Below are 20,905 nucleotides of genomic sequence, written 5' to 3'. Positions count from 1 at the left end.
TATATATATATATATATATATATATATATATATATATATATATATATATATATATATACTTTCTTTGTACTTGGTATGACTAATTTTTTCAATATGAAGATCCCTCTCTGAATTGTACAAAATTGAGCTAAAGGAGATTAATGTTAAAGCAACAGTCAATGGATGGAGTCATTCTTCGATGTTAAAATTAAAACTTTTAAAACATCAGCGTCCTTTGTTTCTTAAAAAAAAAAAGAAAATAACAACAAATTAGTAAATTTTGTTACGTTATCGCAACTGAAGATCCCTCTATGACTATATACCCCTAAATACCTTCATTATATGCAAAGTATGCTAAATGTAGCCTACAATTAGCCTAAGCCTTATCTGCTAAAGACTGGCAATTACCACAAAGTTGTATTCTGCTAAACTTTCGACGCCGTTTTGGAAACACCACACTTAAGGACTAAAGTGGAATTAATGAAGGGGTTAATGTTAGCGCGTCACGCACGTTTAGCTGGGAGAATGACTGCTGAGAAAACTCCGCCACAGATGTTATGAGGCAGGGATGTAGCTTCATGGTACTTTTTCACACTTTAAACACAGTTTTTCTTCTTTGGATTTTACTCCCGTCCACCGAAGCAATGGAAAACAAGTGTCAGAAAAAGTCCATTCCCAAAGACAGTTGCAGAATCCGCTGCGTGCACGGAAACTGTCTACAAATCTGTCTGCGGTTCATGAATCTACCAGCCTTCTCGTGTTCGTGTGATGACGGGTGGACTGGGCTGGCCTGTGATCAGCATTGTCCCCTGGACTGTGGGCCCCACGGGTCCTGTGAAATACACCCGGAATATTCCAAGCCTGTATGTAACTGTTACGGAGGATGGAGTGGTTTTAGCTGCGGTGAGCCGCCCACGGCAGGTGAGGTTTTCTGCTCTTCGATAATACTAACATTCAACTGAAGGTAGTTTTCGCTGTACTATTTTGAAATAACCTTTTTTTTGCTTGTATTTTCTCTACGAGACCCTATGCACAATAGTGTTTGTATATACATGTATTGTCAATAATAAAAATGGAATAGAAATGATTGCACCCGAATAAGTTATCACGAAATGCAGTTGATAGTGCGGAGAGTAATGGACTGATGAAATGACGTTAGGTCTGCTTTTTCAATACATAGTTAAACTTTGCGAGCTTTTTTAAAAAAATCAATAAATAAGATTCTTGTTAATGATAAGCACCATCATCATCATATCTAAATAAAATGAGAAGGGCTTGATAGTGCTCAAATACACATATAGAATGAACCCAAAAAAAAAAATGACCTTACTATTTTTAGGACCAACACGTCTGTGAGTCGCTTTCTTTTCTAATTGGGTTTAGACAAAGGCATTTAACCTCAAATTAACCCTACCTTCACAGCTCAGGGTGAATGTGGTTTAAGCAAACAAGGAAATTATTGTGTGCTAGCAGAATGTAACTAAGGTGAATCTCTGAACAAAATAGAATAAAATATTTCAATTTCCACCCACACAAAACGTAAAAAAATCAGTCTCAGTGATTGTCAAATATGATGTAACGAGGCATTAAGTGACCCCGATCTACAGTTGTTCTTTTATTCTGTGCAAGTTCGGTTGTGACCATTACAAATTATTTTACAGTAAGACACATTTTTTATTACTAACTAGATAAAATAATGACGAAAAACACGCCATCCGGTGTTTCGTCTTGTGTACATATTATACGATATATACAGTATATGTGACCTTGACATTGTTCTCTTGTCACTTCGATTTTTTAAGAAACTATAAAGAATATCAATCCGTAAAAATGCCACTTTCTGCCCGAACCATATATCATGCGGTGATCATGTAAATGTCAAATAGGCCATTAAATCAAATAGCATCATTAGGAACGAATGTCACGATTTTAAGGTCATGTACTCACAACAAGTAGGTCTTCCAATAGCGTGTACATGTATCACCGGCTATATAATTAATCACTATAGGAGTTTTTCTGGTAATTGCCACGGGTTGTAGATAAAAAGAAGAGCTCTGATAGAAAATTTACCGACAGTAACAGGGTGGACTGATAGAGTGAATACGTGTAAAACGTGAGTCATCCCCTGTAGTATGCACATGACACGACATCATTGTCCTGAAGTCCGCAACGATGAGTCCTGCTGTTCTGAGTGACGGTAAAAGTTACAATTACAACCAAAGCAAGTATAATACGTTCACTGTAGACCATGTAATTGCAATTTCCAACCCACATATGACTCTTGACTGTTCCACACAGTTAAAATGGACTCTCATTTCTTATGACATATAGTATTTTTTTTTCAGACAAAGTTGGAATTAGTGACAGGCGATGTCAGTTGTCAGTACACATATTTGTCTTCTTTCATGAAAGTGGGAAATGTTACTTTACTTCATCCCTGACAGACAAGTTTATTTTTTAAAATATATTTCCATACCGAGGTAATCAAGGTTGGATATGAAATAAGTTCATCAAATAACTGTGGCGACTGAGCTGTATTGTTTATTGAGTACTCAGAATGAAATCTCCATGTACAAAAGCTGTTAATAAGATGTTTTATAGATTCATCAGGATCTGTATGTAATTGTCGAATTATAATATTTTTTCACAAACTTAAGTTTCATGATTTACTCACAGATATGTTTCGATGTCAACATTCACTAAAATCGCTCATGTGTCATATCATGACATATAATTTTCCTGACATATCCTATGAATGTCAAAAATTTAGGAAGAACATATTGCACTGCACAGTTTATAGTAACGTCACAAATACGGAATCATCCGATGTTGACCAAATGGTAAGTGCCTGTTCTTGGCTTAGAATAGAGTTTATGTGTATCATTTATAAGGATACAATAGGTATGGAGGTCCAAATACCACCCTTTATAGACAAAACAAACAGCTGCTTCTATAAAAATGCCAGTTATTAGGCAGGGGCATGTTTGGTCTCCTTGTACCTCCTTCTTTTCCAAAAATTTCCCACTTCCCTTTTTATCTTTTCTTTCCATTTTGGGGCTTTTTTAAAGGACCTCATATGTACTCCACTGTGCACCCCCCTTTTTCTGGTCTTACGTGTAATATTTGTATTTTCTTTTGTTATTTACAGTGCACTACTAAACCATATTTTGTGCCTTCTCAAGTTCACATGAGGGCATTTCTATTTACTGTATTTCGTGTTGTTCTAAACATGTTTACATTGAAATTTTGTACGTAGCCCCCTATATTACCTTATAAGTGTTGTTAACAAAAACACCCAAATTAAAAAAAATTCCATTCATATACTTCCCTCTTTTCGTATAAAAAGGTAAGGTAGGGGCTCTCCTGAAGAGAAGTAAAACGCCTATTGGGTCTCAAGCACGGTAGCATAAATATTCCTCGTGTACATTATGTACCACTTTTATTTGCGTTTTTCTATACCGCTATTTACTAAGTGCTACAGTAAATATAAAAACGCAATAAAGTATCAGAGCATGATCATGATGTTTGTGCTATAGGACCCAAGTTGTATTATCCCTCTCACAGTTTATGATAGTATCAAATGTCGTCAAAAGCCAAGTTCCGAGACAATAATTTTGTAAAAACAAAAGTGCACGAGCACTAACTGTTCGCTTTTCTCGACCATTTTTTATTCTGTATGGCTTATCCTAATTCTACTCTATAATGAATAACATAAATATTAAGTGCATGATAGCAGAGATTTAAATGTGCACTTGTTGAATGCAGTTATTTGGAAGTAAGACTGCTAATAAGATGTGATTATTGCCCTATATGAAGATACATGTATATTAACGAAATACAAAGACAAAAGAGACATTGTTTCTTCCGTATTTCTGACAATACATAAAAAGGATATATAGGCCTACCTGATTTTACGTAATGTAAAAACCGCTCATTCGAGGTTGTTTTTTTTTTTTTTTTTTTTTTTTTGTAGTCACAATAGCTGAATTCGGTTGAATAAGAATATCATGATTTGCTGTAGAGAATTACAGATAGTTGTGTAATATAACACTGAACTATTATACTGCCCAGAGATCATTTCCGAATGTCAAGTAAATCAAGATGCATCGTCGGTTCTTTATTAAAAAACCATTATCGTTTACCTCTAAGAAATGTTTTGATTAATAACAACGATTGTTACTGAATGAAATTGATCATCGATTATGGTGAAAGGACATAAAAGGTCAGCTGTTTACATCGGGCGACGTAAAACTGTGTCAAACTACTAGTACAGTATATATAGGTATTGTGACTAGATTTTTTAAGCGAGAATGTTTTTCGATTTGTGTTTATGGCTCTGAAAGCGACCACAGAAAGGGTTTTTATAATAATGAGGCTCCATTCACACAGCTATGTACGTTATCTTTTACTGGATGACGGGACGGGCCGTGAACAAAAGACGTAATGCGTGATGACGTTGGCCGCGTATTTTATGCCCTAACTCACGCCCCGAAGGTCTTTCTGACTATTTATATGATTGTGTGGCTTCTATTGTGTTATCCACAGCATCAGGTCCGGGTGGCTTCAATCTTCTCCATCAGGGCCGGATGTTACGGTGACTGAATCACGCTAACGCTCCCATACTCATGAAATAGTGTGTATGCATATAGGTCGCTGGCCAAGCTACATGTGGTCACTATTGTAAGTACACACGATTAAGATGGCGGATCCACACTGGAAAACGGCGACGTTTGTTTATATTTTTTGTTTTTTTTTGTTGGCCGACAGTTTGGTATCTTCTGCTGGACTGATTAGTAGAATGAAACGGCAAGGTGGAGTAGCTCCCCCGGCTTTATCCTGTATTAATGTTTGTGACTTGACGTTCCTGAAGAATTGCGACGACGGCATGCTGTGTGTTTTTAACTACGCTACCTGCCGGCCCGACTGCATTGAACCATCAAGCGCCACAGCGGCAAGTTCTGAGAACGAAAGTACCACTAAACCAACAAGCTCTGTGACTACCGTAAATCTGTCACTGGCCAGTTCTACTGGACAGCCTACGAGTACAACTGCAACCACTGTTGTGCCGACTGGTGCTTTTACACCGCCACCAGTGGCTTGTTTAGATGAATGTGCTATGACGTTCTTAAAAAGTTGCGAAGACGGTCTGCTTTGCGTTTTTGATTATTCAACTTACAAGCCGAATTGCATTCAACCCCCAAGCCCTACCAGCACAACAGGATCGGACCATTATAACAGTACGCCAAGTGCCACTCAAGCTGGGCAAATAGATTCTGACATTCCAGGACAGACCCAAAGCGCTAGTATTACCACTGCAAGGGCGACAGTTCCTTTCACCCCTCCCCCAGTCTCATGTCTAGATGTATGTGCTATGCCTTTTCTCAAAAACTGTGACGACGGCATGTTATGTCAGTTTGATTTCTCTACCTGCCGTCCAAATTGTATACCAATGCCTACCACATCGTCACCCACGCCGTCAGAAACCACGCAGTCCAGGAATACGGAAAAACCGACCAGTACTACTGATGGTGATTCGGCAGCCCCTTGTTACAATCTGTGCAGTCAACCATTCCTAAACCCATGCGAAGACGACACGGAATGTGTTTTTGATGAAGCAACTTGCAGAGTTGACTGTATCCCCGTTACAGATGCCAGCTCTACATCTGCCTCGGTCATTCCAACGACTTCCAAATTTTCATACTGTGACGGGCCGTGTCTGGAGGGAATGTGTGCTTTTTATGCAGGTATCAATAGGTACACTTGTATTTGTTTCGACGGCTTTATAGGTGACGATTGCGGACAGGTTTGTGATTTGTCCTGCGGAGATCAGAACCACTGTGACATAAACGACGAAGGCGAGATGCACTGTGTGTCTGGGCCTCCGCGAGTCACCATACCTGCAATTCTCAGAAACAATACTCAAGTACGGGACTTGACCCCGCCCCCTATCGACAAAAAATGCGGCCGGTGCAATCATGGGGATTGCATATTGGTTCCAGAAGTTGGAGGATACCAGTGTGCCTGTCATGAAAACTACACCGGAGCGGACTGCAGTGATTTCTGTAACTTGACCTGTGCAAATGGAGGGAATTGCGTGGTTGTCAGTGATGGAATGCGATGTAGCTGTCATCCTAATTTCACGGGACCCTTGTGCAATAAGCCCAAACCGTCCAATTCAACTCTGGCAAGTAGGTATATGAATGAATATGTATGAATGCGTATTGGTAGCCTTGTTTGTTAGTGCCTTTGTAGGAGTTTGGGTTTTTTAAAAATCTCGCAAATTTAAACAGAAAATATAGTTCCGAGTTGACGTAACCTAAAGTAAAAGCGCCCACGTACGATCCAACTCTCACGTATCTCGGTGTAGCGTGACAGTGAGTCCCCCATGATGAAGAGTCCGCTTCCCATTCATTTGTACAGGTAAGCTTCGCCCTAAATTTTGACCCACTTAAGTCAGGCTAACCGGTGCCCTAACCATCATAACTAAATGGAGGGCGGACTTTCTGTTACATGGACCCTCAGTTTCGTTACACCGGAATGGGGGACTTTTAGGGAGCAGTTACTGTTTTACAACATGTCATGCCTAAACAATTGAGACGTAAGTGACAATAAAATTTTGTCCAACCCCCCCCCCCCCAGCACGAAAAATCGTGCATAAGCACTCCTAAAAACTAACGTTTTCTGATATTTATTACCTGTACACGTGGCTATTAGAAAACGTAAACAGGAGTGTTAACGCACATTTTCGTGCTGGTCTCTTTCTACAATGGGGCCCTTGCCTTCTTATATAGGACAATAACGTACATCTCCTCGCATACTCTGTGCTTTCTCGACCGTTTATTTCCTTAAGTTAGCTATGACAACAAACTATGTCTACCCGGCATTTTACCAAATAAGGCCTAATGCATGATGTACCTTAATAAGTTTTAGTTAATAAACACACGGCAAAATCTGCGTGACGCGTTGAAGAGAATGGTAAAAACAACTATAAAAAGACTTTAACATTTAGTTACTGTCATGATTCCGAGAATCAAATGTTACTGCTTCATTAGCGGGTAGAAATCATCCTCCGCATATCAAATTATTTCAAACAGAGAAATTGTTTCAACTTGTACGTGCATGTCTTCTGATTTCTTGAAATCATTTTTTTTCTTCGCGAAGGTCGAATAGCCGTCTTTTATTCTCTATATACGTAGTTTCGCCGTTTTCAAAAATGTTTTCACCTTGTCAGATTTCAATTTAGGTCTTTTTCATAAATCATGCGGAGTATCGGTATGTAAATTACTGCTATCTGCTTGCTACCGCCCTTTTCTCGTTTATGATACACATTTATATACAAAATAAGTGACAAATTAAGTAATGGGCATTAGTCAGTGTATTGTAATACGTAGATATTAACCGCCGTAAGCACCAAAGCGGTGAGTTACTGGGAAGTGGAATGTTTAGATGACTTAGCAAAGATTGTGTTTGGATAAAAAGAAAAACATTTCACTCATTAGTTCCCCATAGTGTTGATTTTGATAGATTCTTTGCACGGGACGTTAGTCTGGGCGTTAAAGATTGAGTCTAGGATAAGGATAAATGTTGAGATCTTTTCAAAGCACTTACCCAGTGAAAATTTTAAGAAATAGAGGATTTTAAAAATATTGATTAAAGTAGAGAAATAATGAGGAGACATATTGTATTTTTGTTAAGGAGTTTCATCAATTCAATACAGACAGTGAGGTTATTAATAGAAATATCACTGGCAGGGAGTTGCTTGGTTCAACACCTTCACGTGTATAATAATGCTGGCTGCAAAAAAAAAAAGGTAAATTGCTTTAGGCTGACATTATAGTATTTGCTGAAGGAAAAAGAAAAGAAAATTATTGGCTCGCTGTTCATGGGGCACATTTAAAAGTATAAATGAACTTGGTGCTTGTTTCCCATAGTCTCCAAAGTGTTTTGTTTCTCGTGTCACATGAAATTGATTTAATGGTAAGTTTATTTTCATCTCTTGTTCTGACCACCATATTCATGAACAACTGAATTGCAAAGTAAGGTGCGTCTTAAATCTCAGGTAGATCGCGGTCATTGAGTAAAAACGCGCAGTTCTAAAATGTAACGGAAAAATATACATGCAGTATCAAAGGAACGGCAAATGAATTGAAAACCCCCAAAAAGGTCGCTATTAAATTGCGGTTTAATAGTGAAAAAGTTTAATTTCACCCATGACGTGATATTGACAACGACCCTAATGTGTCTCCTTCATTTCTATTTCAACGTGCTTCGTCATACTTGACCTCAAATGATGATTAGCTCTCCTTTGACACAGTTTCTAGTCTTTTTTCAATGTGTTTTCGAGGTTTTAAAGTATCCGGCAGTGGATTGCGGAAGGATGAAGTCTTTTCTAAATGTGATCTTAGTCTTTTTCCTGATCCGTTTGGAAACGAGTTTTACTGAGGAGGTGTCAGTAGGAAATCGTTCAAAAAGGCAGAGTAGACGATGCCCTATGAATCTGTGTCGCGTAGCGCTAAACCTGTGTAAGCCTGGGCAGGTTTGTGAATTCAACACTACGACATGTACCTACAGGTGTGTAAACGCGTCTGTACCTGTCATACCATACAATGCGACCACTTCAAGCCCCGAAAAACGGACAACGTATAACACGTCATCATCGACAACGTCTCCTTGCGATTTGAGTTGTCTCCATGGATCGTGCAGGCTGCTTTATCATTTCCCAGTCTGTGTGTGTAATGCCGGCTGGCAAGGGTACCTTTGCGACAGTCCCGTCGTTGAAATAACTACCCACGGTACGTCGTTACGCTCACTCAGTACACTGCCTATAACAGAAAACGCCAGCACCGTCAAAACCTACCAGTGGATGTGCGGAACCTGTGTCCACGGAGACTGTATTCGAGTTGCTTTGGGCACATCGCATTTATCCCGAACGTTCCCGGGTGGCTTCAATCTCCCAGGATACGTCTATCAGTGCAAGTGCCACGAAACGTGGTTTGGATCAAGCTGTAATAACCAAATTATACCTCTCAATACCACTGGTAATGGTACTGGGGACGCAATGACAACCAGTGTGGCACCATTCACCTCTTCTTCTTCTTCTTCTTCTTCTGCTACTCCTCGAAAGTGCCGCCTGAATTGCATCCATGGTGAATGCAAATCTCTTAGTTTGGGTGGTTTTGCGAAGTTTGACAGGTGCATTTGTGATCAAGGATGGAAGGGACCTCTTTGTAACATTCCATATGAAAGTACTGTCACTGCCGCCAAGTCCCGTTCCCCATCTCTGTGCGGATCTTGTGTTCATGGCGATTGCATTGAAATATCGATGAATCGAACTGAATTCCTTGCTCTCCCTGGGCTGCCCGGCCGGTCATATCAGTGTCAGTGTTATGACAACTGGGGTGGACATGACTGCAACTCAGAGTGCTCACTAGACTGTAATGGCAATGGTAAATGCATGGTCAATGGTACCAAACATGCGGTGTGCGACTGCCACGATCAGTATATGCCACCTGAATGCAAAGAACTTCGGCCGACTACAAGTGCGACTGCAAGTAAGTTAGATAGCATATGTGTAGCGGTTATAGGTATTAAATAGTCACGATTTTTATAATGTGAATAACCTATATTCTAAATGTGCAAAAATAATAAATTTGAATGGGAATGTTTTGCGGTTTTAGGGTATCCTTTAGATTTTTCATACTTGTTGTACGAATCATACAATTATTAATAAACGAAATACAATTAAGCCAGTTGCCACTTCCTCAATTGGTATATAACCTCAAATTAGTTCCATAGCAATGCATCAGTAACTTTACGTCAATTTGACATTTTATGTCCCTGTGAACGTCTTTTAAAGGCATTCGTTGTTCTTTGCACGCACCTCCTCAACGTTTTTAAGAGTCTTTTGAACTTTCAATGTGTGGTCAATTTAAGCGAAATTTCCGGGTTCATTTGCAAATTAAAAGCATTAATGACGCACATCATGGCAACCAAATCTGTGGTTCCTTTCACATGTCTCAGCTGCTTTCTTTAGTTTGAGAAAATATTCAGAAGTTTTCACATGCTTTATATGCATAATGAAGCATATATAAGTGGACTGATAAGAACTCCAAAACACGTTTCGAACATTTTGATTGAGAATGATATTGAAGCAGGCCATTTGGATATTTGTCTCCCTTGTGTTATGGGAGTACAGCAGATACAGCAGTAGAGCGTTTGGGTTTAACATTGACCGAGTCGAGAAGAAGAACTGTGATATAGAAGGGTGCATCAGACTTCTCAAACGATGTGGTATTAGCAACCTACGCTTTGATAAAAAATTATGTAAGTGCTCCTGTCTTGAAGAGTTAGCATCAACAGTGACACCTGACGCCATGCTGCATTCGAGCACTGGAACGTCACCAACAGACCAAGATGGCAGCACAACGACTGCAAACAAAAGGGGGCTTAACCCTTCGATGTGTGGTTCATGCGTCCACGGAGACTGTGTCGAGATAGAGCTGGGTAATTTGACTTTGATTTCGCCCCGTCTTACTGGTCCTTTTTACCAGTGCCAGTGTCACGAAAACTGGGCTGGGTCGGACTGCAATACCGACTGTGGAGATTTAGACTGCCATGGGCATGGCCAATGTTTTGCCAAGACACCGGGAAACCCTGTATGCGATTGCGACGATGGATTTATACCACCGTTTTGTAATGAAACAAGGAAGACAAACTGAGACAAATTGGGCAACTTGGAAGGAAAACGTTTTTTTTTCTACTTAGAAAAGTTATTTTTCTACCTCGAACTTTCCAGCAAGACACATCAAGATGACCAATACCTCACTGACCCTTTTATGTTTTTTAAGCGCTTTCCTGGCCAGTGGGTAGGCTATTTGACTTGGGCCAGACTGGCGTTTTACAATATTTATCATGAATATCTTCTGACAAGTGTATTGTATCGGGGTAGGCATAGAACACGAATTACACCAAAAAGTAAATGTGATCGCAAATATTCTGCCAGCTCCCATTAGGACGAGTTGCTCGATCGTGTAGCCTAACTGGTCGTGAACAGAGGTTGTCAAGATGTTGAGGAGAGTGATAGCTAATTAACGAGGGTTTATTGAAGAGTAAGGACAAGCAAGTGAAGCGACCGAATGGATAAACACATCAGCACCTTCGACAGCCGTAATAAATAATCTCAATGGTCGAAAAAGTATTTATTTATATATTTATCATTATATGGTTAACAGTTACCCAACAGCTTTCACATGTTGTTTAATTGACAAATATATTTTTTTACATTAGACGATGTACAATTACCATTGATATTTAATTTTTATAAAATGCCGTTAACCTCAAAGACTTAGTCTTCTATATTCAAATCATTGGTGTGTACGAAGTATGGTTTTCAGTATTATGTTATCTAAGTCACGGGTCAATGTAAAAGACCATCTTAAAACGGTGGAGAGCGACTTCGCTATTCAAAATAGTGACGTTTTTAGTGAAGAGTAAATGGAATCTGAAAAGCGAGTAAATGTGCGTATCCACCTAGAAACGCGATCTTACTTTAAGCACCTCAGATGTTACATTTGAGTATTTCCTTATTCATTTACATGACATTTGGTTTTATGTCGATGTCATGTCCTCGAATGAGTTTGTCAACATGAAAGTACCAAAGAGTGTGACTGTCATAAAAAATCTTTCGAAAGCGACATATGGAATACTGTAAGAGAAAAGGTGGATTGTTCATCTAATACAGAACCAAAATGATGTCCTTCGTAATTACATGTATAGATTAGCCAATCCAATACCAAGGGTGACGCACTTCCAAATGGAATGTGTTGGTAGTGATTTTTACTGAAGTATACCTCCTATAACAATGAGTGGCACAAGTGCTGCTAAAGCATTGATAAATGTATGCCGAACTGCAGATTAATATAACATGTGAATAAATAGTTTTTACCAGATGAGAACTGTCAGGTTTTCGTTCACATTAACTTTTTTGGGGCCCTATGAATTGCATTTTAGATTGAAAATGGAAGGGGTCTGTTTTGTTTTGCCAATTGTCCAACTTAACATTTTTTTCCTTTATGTACTTCTAAGAAATTATTTTCAATAGGGGAGATATTTTTTCTGTTGTGTTTATTGAAAGACGTCATGCAGCCAATCACAGGCGAGATTCTATAGTCACTGAAGGAAGTAACCCGAGAGTTCTTACTTCAGTTGAATGATATAATACTGTGATTGAGTTGACCATAACATTCGTGTATACTAGTACATATTTTGGGTAAATGATTATACCTTTAGTGTTTTGAGGTTAAGTAACTAAATAGTGTAGGCGTTATATTTCTATACATGCTCCTTGATGACATGTACTTTTTGAGATGAGATCATTCCCATCGAAGAAGACTAACAACAGATTATACGTAATCCAAGCTTACACGAAACATACCGACACACCCCTTAAATTACAAAAAAAGTTAGAAAATCACGTACCTAGGCTTCCAATGTACAAAGCGAATTTTGGAAAATATCTTTTGTGCGTGCTTGTTTGCATGCGTGTCTAAGTGCATGTCTTGGGGAATAGGCGAGAAGATTTGAGTCAAGTTTTGCCTAGAACGTTATTCGTTCTTTACTGGGGAATCAAAATAGAACTTGTTATTATTCCTACTGCAATGACGGGCAACAAGTCATGATTAGAAAGAATGGTTACTCTTAGTTTTGTACGGGAATACGATATATCTTAGGGGCAAGCACACAGTAACTCCCACTACCGCCACCTTTACTTTATCTGTTACCTTTTCGGTCCCAGTGCCTTTCAGCTGTTACAGTGACTGTAATTATTTTTTGACCTTATTGTCATGCAAGTTAGCGATCATCTACCGCTTTGGGCAAACTGAACAGCACACAGCAATTGACTTTATAATTAGTCATATAAAATAATATCCACAGACGGTGCAATACCAATATGCATGATGGTGAGTTGTATGGAAGTTTTGGTTCAAACATCATGAGAACATTTTGGTCTTTAGATGAAGTCGCCATTGAAGTATACTGTGAAAAAAATGTTGGGAATTAATCCTCGGAATAGAATTACTTCAACTTAGAATATTTATGTCATTATGGTGACAATCAAATTAACAAGATGACGTATGTTGTTTTCGCAAAGGATTTACGCCTATGGTACCTTGGAGTTGAAGTTTTTGATGTCTTTTTGCGCTATCGAAGGCGTCTTAGGGTAGAATACTGCAGTAAAGGACACATTTTAATTCAATATATTTGGTGACATATACCCGCTTGTCACATTGTGAAAGTGAGGCATACAATGGAAGTTGGTTAGTTCAAACATCGCAGGATTTGTCGTTGTCAACACGTCATATGAGACATCTGTCCTAAAGCAAGGCGGAGAGCGTCTGCTTATATGTAATCAACGTGTGGCAGAATCTCAGTGTTTTTCTAAAAAAATTGGAAATCAACTCATGGCAGTGTTTGCTTGATATCTTTGACATTCAGGTTTCATTCTGATGGAAAGGAATCCCTAATCTGCACCCGACAACAGACAAAAATAATGCGCCATAAGAGAATATTTACGTTACTTTTGACCGTTGTTGTGAACATGTCGGTTTTGGTCACTTTCCCGGATGGACGCCCGACTATTTTGGAAAACAGTGACAATTTAACAATTGATCAACACAGCATCTTTACTCCTGTTGTAAACAACTTCTCGGACTGGGAACCGGGCACCTGCCCGGAAAATTACCCTTGTAAAAATGGAACCTGTGTTACCGTCATGATGCCAACGGGACGGGCATTTAAGTGTAACTGTTACGATAACTATACAGGAGAGAACTGTGACAAATTCTGCCCGCGTAACTGTGGTGCCAACGGTAGCTGCACTATCTACAAGGATGTCCCGGTTTGTCAGTGTAACTGGCCCTATACAGGGAGTTTTTGTGAGGAGATGATGACCACACGATGTAGGTAGCCTTGGTATTGATTGCTTTTGGGGATTTAAATGGTGTTTTAAATCCCCAACATCAAGATTAACATCTGGAACGGGTTCATTCCTATTTAATTTTAAAAAAGATTCCATATTGTTATTCAGGTAGGACTTTTTTCCAAATGACCTTTTACATAAGGTTCGATCTTTTCCGGTTACGTGACCTTGACACTAGTTCGGCGTACTTACTTCCTCCCATATCTTTGATGTGTAGGCCTAATTTCTCATGTGAATTAAATAGAATTAAAAAAAACTTGTTTTTGGTAACGAATAGATATAGTAAGATCAGGTCCTCCATGCAAGTTGACCTAATTCAGCGCAAATCTGTGACTTCTGAGATCAATGTGGCGACTTTAAACACAATTCTTTTAATTTTAAACGCACACAACTTAAAAGCGCAAACTATCGAAGATAAATTTGGTCTCTTTTCATTTTTATTTTCATCCCTCAAGCTTATCTAACGGTTTTTAACGATTTTTTTCTGTTCAATGCGGATTGTATAATATAACGGCAATAAGGGCATTAAAGAATAATCGTTTATAAATCATTAAAATGATTGGGGTTTCACTCTGATACACTAGCAGAATGAAGAAAATGCATATAACATAACCTGAAAATAATGACCTTACCTAGAGATAATTTTTTTACCTGGCCCAGAAAAGTCATGGGCAGCAAGCAGTTAATAAGTGCAAAGAGCTAAAAAGACGTCGTTATCTACATGTCACGAGCTGAGAAATGATTGACAGGTATGCGTCTTCGGCGAATAACGTGGTTCACTCCCTCCCCGGACTCCCACGTCAGCGATCGCGGAGATACTTATCGGGATTAAGGTTGATTAAGAGGTTTATGGGGGAGAATAATGATACTTTACGAGTGCAACATAATCGATAGCTTGATAGAGAAATCCAATGTTAGTTACATGATGTCAAATGGAATGGAGCGTCAACAGTGAGTCTGGGGTAGTTGTTCGCACAGTGTGGACGGTTTACGCGGCCTGAACTTGTCATGTCACCTGATTGCAGTGGTATGTTCGGTTAAGTTACAGTAGATCTAAACGGACTTTCTGGTACCAATGCACTTGGACAGTCGGTTCTACCCCCTTTTTTCGGAGAAATTCATTTTGACCGGCTGCGCCACGTTCTTCGCTGTCACAAGTGTTAAGTCTGATAGCGGCACCCAGCCAAGTTGCGGCAGCTGGTCAAGCCACCTATACTTTGGGTATATTACTAAAAAAAATTGGCGACGAAAGTATCACCTGGAAACAAAGAGTTATCGGAACGGGCGTGGACTCACGGCAGGACTTTTGTTAATGTTTTCCATTTTCATATTTGGTGTGTCAGCTATTTTGTGCATGGAAGCTGTGCATGGTGTTTTTGGCGTTATTAACTTCTTGAACTATGGTTCGTTCCAAAATAAGAGCTCGGATACTAATGGCTGTAACTGTAGTCCTCGTGTTTTCTTCTGCCTCTTCGGATGAAACCTTCATGTGGAGGTGCATGAACGATTGCGGTTTCAGGGCAAAGGGATACTGCAAAAATGGAGGTAACTGCACATTTGATCCAGAGAGCTGTCAGCGCTCCTGCTCGTGCAGGGAAGGATTTACTGGCGACTCGTGTGAAATCCTAAAATCTTTTCCCAAAAACGATGGAAATTTTACCCAGCATCAAGACGACATTTTGACATCTGTCGTCGTTAATACCACCGAGGAATCGGGCTCTGGCACATGTCCGCAAAACTACCCCTGCAAAAATGGAACTTGTGTCACCGTCACAATGACCTCTGGGCGCGCCTTTAAGTGTATCTGTTATGATAACTACACAGGAGAGAACTGTGACAAATTTTGTCCTCTTAACTGTGGATCCAATGGTACCTGCACTATCCACAAAGGTGTCCCGGTTTGTCAGTGTAACTGGCCTTACACGGGGAGTTACTGTCAACAGTCGATCACGACTCTGTCAACAATAGTAGGAAGTAGGTAGATATGTTGTTGTGGTTTGGTTGGGTATTTGTACTACATTTATTGTTCTAAAGGTTTTTTTTGTCTGATCATTTTTTGGTACTTGTTCAGGTAGATTTTCATTTATTTATTTATTTATTTATTTATTTATTTATTTATTTATTTATTTATTTATATTTTGTAATTGTTCATGAGGGGGATAGAGGCGAGAGGTTTGAGTGACATGACGACGAATTTTGAGATGCTTATAGACTACCGTTGCTTTAAAATAATTTTAAAACATTTCTGAGACTGCTGAATTGAACATAAATACAATGGTTGGATACAGAACTTAGGAAACCCAAGTCACCGTAATCTTCCCATTGGTTGGTTGCTTGGTGTCCTTTTTGGACATCTTTATAATATGCTCAACATTTCCTGGTATGCTGCTCAAATCTGACAAGTAGGATATTCCACGTGTTGTCCATGTTATCCACGGAAACAGTCTCAATTAATGGAAATTGAAAAATAAAATACATCAACGAAAAGTCAAACTGACCCATGTAGCTATATGTAGCCTGGTGGGGTAGATTTCATAGGATGAAATGTGTAAAGGACTTAACTCGTGTCATAAATGGCGAACGGGTGATCATGGATTGATGAAACATATTATTTAAATAAGTTTAAATATTATTTTATTGGTAGAAAATATTTAAATATAATTAAATAAATGATTTAACAGCTATAATTACGATCATAACGGACGAGAAACGATTCGGGGAACGGGGCGAGTGCTGACTTTGCCGTTCTCGGTGAACATAATCGTGAAACATCTGTTTTATTGTGCGGTGTGACTCATTTCTAAGTAATCTTTATATAGTTATATGTCATGCTACATATAGGTGGGCATCATTTATCTACATCGTTTACTCAGCACTCATCCTTATATTCATATTATTTATTTATTTATTTTTGAAGGGTGCGGCACAATAGTTCGAACTTTTTGACTGTCTGGGCCCGCCCTTTTTGAAGACAACCGGCGTTGTGTTGATATCTGAAAGCATCAAATGTGGCATGGGGCGGAGAGGTGGTTTATTTATGTAACTGTCTGAAGGTAGAGAGAGCGTGATGCGACAGATATGAGTGTTTTTATGCCATACATCATACTCTGTTTTCACTACCGGCTCTTTCTATTCCAAGAATGTAATAAAACCACTCTGGTACCTGCCAATTATGCAGCCACTGTTTCCACCCGAAGCTTTTCAGTCTAATGAATAATGTGTTTACCTCTATCATATAGTCACATCCCTCAGGTGCATTGATCAAGGTATGCATGCGCACTGGAAGAGGAGCGATATAAGTCGCCTAACAGTCTGAACCTCAGTCTGGATGTGTGATTTTTTGTTACTTTAAGCCGACAGGAACAAATGTTTCGTCATAATTTACTGCTTCGAGGGATGGTCGTAATTTGTACCTTTTTTAAGTATTAGTTTCGCCAAAATAATAAATGGTGTCTATAAAGTGCTTTAGTCCATTGTCATTAAAACAACAAGGTTGGGGAGTATAACTCGTAAAATTTTTATGGGCCATAAAAAGAGAAACACTGTAGGCAATTATTTGCCCGTTTAAAGCAGTCTCTTCTTGGATGTATTGAGTATAACTAGGCTAGACGAAAACAAACTACAGTCGTTTTAAGTATGGTGCCCTTTGGTGGCATTTTCGATGAAATTTTAACTTTGGCGTGTATCTGCATTTCTTGTACGCTAATTTTTGGTCCATGTCTTTGATGAAACGTATACCAGCTAAGCGCAGCTATAAAAGTTTCGAAAAGTTTTTTTTTACATATATGTAAATATGATTTTCAGTATTAAAAATGTAAAATTTTCTTGCGTAAGGTCATTCACGTAACCCAAATATTAATGTTTTATTATGATATTTTTACTTCAAGCAAGTTTTATATATGTGTATGTGTACATCTCCATTCATTGCGCGATTTTGGCAGAAAGCGCAATAAGTCATTCTTGCTTAAGGTAATAACTGTGTTGGAACGGCAATTGCCAAAAGATGGTCAACGCCAACATATAATATAAAATAATGCGAATGTAACTATATGGTGGCAATGAAAAAAATTGCGTTTTTAGTTTTCGACAGCGAGATTCTAATTCTATATTAAAATGTCGAAATAATAAAACTATAAATCCGACAGTGTAATAATCAATATCATAATTTACTTGAGTAGGGGAGAGAGATTAAGTTTAATTTTGGGCCAGCTAATGGGACCTGCAAAAATGTCTGTTAATTGACATTCGTAACTCCTGCTTTTTCAAGAGAATTTTTTGTGGGCAAAAAAGAATGTTGTTGCAAGAGAAATAATTCACCTATAGAGCACACCACAACAAGATATCAAAATCAATATGAAATTATTAAACCAACAGCATCATCCGTGACATCACGCATCTTTCACATTTTGCCTATTTGTTCACATCTGCATGTGGCTGTTTTGTTCAGGTTTTAGCTTCACTTTCCCTGCAGCTCTCTGAGGATTTATATATGTAGTTTCGGCATTTATATCAAAATTCTGATAAATTTCATAGTTTCAATCGAGAATAACTCTAGAATAATTTGATGTTTGTTCATTCATACCCCCTCTCATAAAAAAATATTTGAGTATCTTTTCATTGAATAAATCTGACAAATTGCTTGTAATGAATAGTGACAGTGAATAGGGATGATGGTTGAATAATGACGATAAATTAGAAATCGTTGACTCTGTTTGAATACGGTTTCTACTACTGCATGAGTGCTCGCTAACTGATTTACATACTTATGATTTATTTGAAACATCATCGTTTCTATTAGGAAATCGTGGGTATGTACTTTGCATTAGGATATAAGAATATATTAGGATATAAGAATATTCCCATATTAAAAGCATGACATGATAGTGTCATTAAATGAGTATGAGGCACATGCCATAATAAAATTGTTTTTTTTTCTGTTTCTGGTGTCTGAAGGAATTGATGGACTATTGCGCCCACACATTTAAAGGTAAAGGAAACGACACGTGGGCAGTAAACTGAAAGGGATTTTATCGCTTTTGCAATATTTTCTCTTGAAAAATAATAAGTTTCTCATTTCCAGCCCTGTCAATGCATTGATTATAAACGTATTTTCTCGGCATTTGGGTGGCCATCGTATGCGCTGTTAAAAGTGTCGTTGCTTTATCGAAGTTCAGTTTTACGTCTCCTCATTAACCTAAGAGAAAGTATAAGTAAAGGACAAACACAAATATAGTGTTCGAAATTTGGCCGGTAGCGGTCGCTTTTATTGAAAGGTCCTTCTAGTTATAGCATTAGATAATGTTTAATTGATTAAAATTGGGTAATGTTATAGCATAAATAATAAATATCCAAATAAATAGTGCACATATTTTCATTTGTGGGGTCTTCCCTATCTTCATCCAATTAAGAGGGGGTTTTTTATATAAGTTATATATAGCCTAGCAATTAAATCCCAAGGGTTTATTAATTATTTGAACTAATTGCAGTAGATGTACCTTAGTGTCTTATTTTTCAATAGCAGTGACTTGAATTTTATCAAATAATGTTATTCTGTATTGATTGCTTGCTCTGTCAGTATTTTTTCTTTTGTTCCTCTTAATAAATAATGAAACTTATTTATCTAATTTTTTCATGAGTAATGTAACATTTAAAAAGGCCGAAAATGCGTTTTATCGTGTAAAAAATTTACATTATAAATCTCTGAGAAGAAAAGCGTCCCCGCGAACAGCAAAAACCTTCTTTCATTATTTCGCGCGTCCAAATTTAAAGTAGTGAAAATGAAACAAAAGTGTTTTAGACCTCCGCCAAAGAAAATTACCTCCAATGTGTTGACAACTGTGACCACAACATGTACTGTTTTAGGATATAAAATGTTACGAAGATCCATCTATCTTGATTAATTATGATCTTTTTTTATGGGAGCTCAGAGCGCTGAGAGCAAAGATGCGATTTATGGCAATCTAACTAATGCTTATGGTTGTTTTCTGTGCAACCTGACTTACGCACAAGGGTTTCTTCATATGGTAAATATTAAAGTGGATAGGGATTTTTTCGTTTTTTTGTATTCTATGAGTCCATATCCAACCACGTGCGTACTCATTCCTTTGGCTGTGCCAATTTGTCTTTGATGTTTGGCTTGGTTTCTGGTGAAGAAGAGGAGAGGAAGCATCAACAGTAAAATTGCTTGATGCTACTCTTGCTGTGAAGTGGATAGAAACATGAGTAGCACTTGCGCGCTGATAAAATAAGATCCAACATGCATTAACAATAGTATTTCTAATTTGTTTCCAGCGGCGGTGATCCAAGTTCAATCTACTCCAGACTGGTTGTGGTACATAGTGACTGCCTGTATCCTTCTCCTCATCCTCTTAATTGTGGTAGCGGTGGTGATGCCGCTCTACTTGTGGAAGCACAGGAACATACTCATCTTGAAGATCGTGTATTATCTGAAGCCTTATGAAGATGACGGTACGTGCTGCTTCAGTCGGTTTAATTTATGACTAGCAATGCAAAATATTTTGGTGCTGTGAATAAAACCTAGATGTCAACATGAGTGTACCAAAATGACCTTGTCCTAATCAACAGATTGAGGTAACAACCAAACCATTTGATACAGAGATGCACAAAAGGTATTTTGTTACTGAGTTCTTTTTGTAATATAGATTTCTCTAACTACAAACGCCATCCTTTTAAAAGCATGCTTATTTAACGCCACCATTCCGTATTCTACAGATGAAAAGAAGTACGACGCCTTCGTCTCATTCAAAGGTCGAACAGAAGACGAAGCCTTCGTGTACCGGACGCTAGCACTGAGACTGGAGAACGAGATGAACTTCAAGTTGTGTCTCCATGACAGGGATTTTATTCCTGGAGAATGTAAGCTTAAGAATCTCTCCTGTATTTCATTCATTGCTTCCCTGGTCACTGTGTGATAAAGAAAGGGGGAAG

General features: G+C 38.4%; 1 protein-coding gene across 4 annotated transcripts in view; it reads left to right on the top strand.

The window, feature by feature from the left end:
- Positions 1 to 493: 493 nt before the first annotated feature.
- The window catches only part of LOC106167474 (uncharacterized), a 22,555-nt gene continuing 2,143 nt past the window's right edge, over positions 494 to 20,905 (top strand). Inside the window, exons 1-3 of one of the 4 annotated variants that reach the window (XM_013546295.2) lie at positions 494 to 900; positions 20,249 to 20,425; positions 20,690 to 20,833. In XM_013546295.2, the coding sequence (XP_013401749.2) occupies positions 537 to 900; positions 20,249 to 20,425; positions 20,690 to 20,833 (685 nt within the window). In that variant the 5' untranslated portion in view covers positions 494 to 536. Of the gene's footprint in view, positions 901 to 4,398; positions 6,168 to 6,635; positions 9,531 to 9,580; positions 13,938 to 20,248; positions 20,426 to 20,689; positions 20,834 to 20,905 lie in introns of those variants that run through there. The other 3 variants (XM_013546263.2, XM_013546271.2, XM_013546286.2) reach the window with 3 other exon arrangements.

Source organism: Lingula anatina, chromosome 1 (genome assembly GCF_051362555.1).
Source record: "Lingula anatina isolate TDL-2025a chromosome 1, LinAna3.0, whole genome shotgun sequence".
In the NCBI taxonomy this organism is placed as follows: Eukaryota; Metazoa; Brachiopoda; class Lingulata; order Lingulida; family Lingulidae; genus Lingula; species Lingula anatina.
This window is presented reverse-complemented; position numbering and strand designations above follow the sequence as displayed.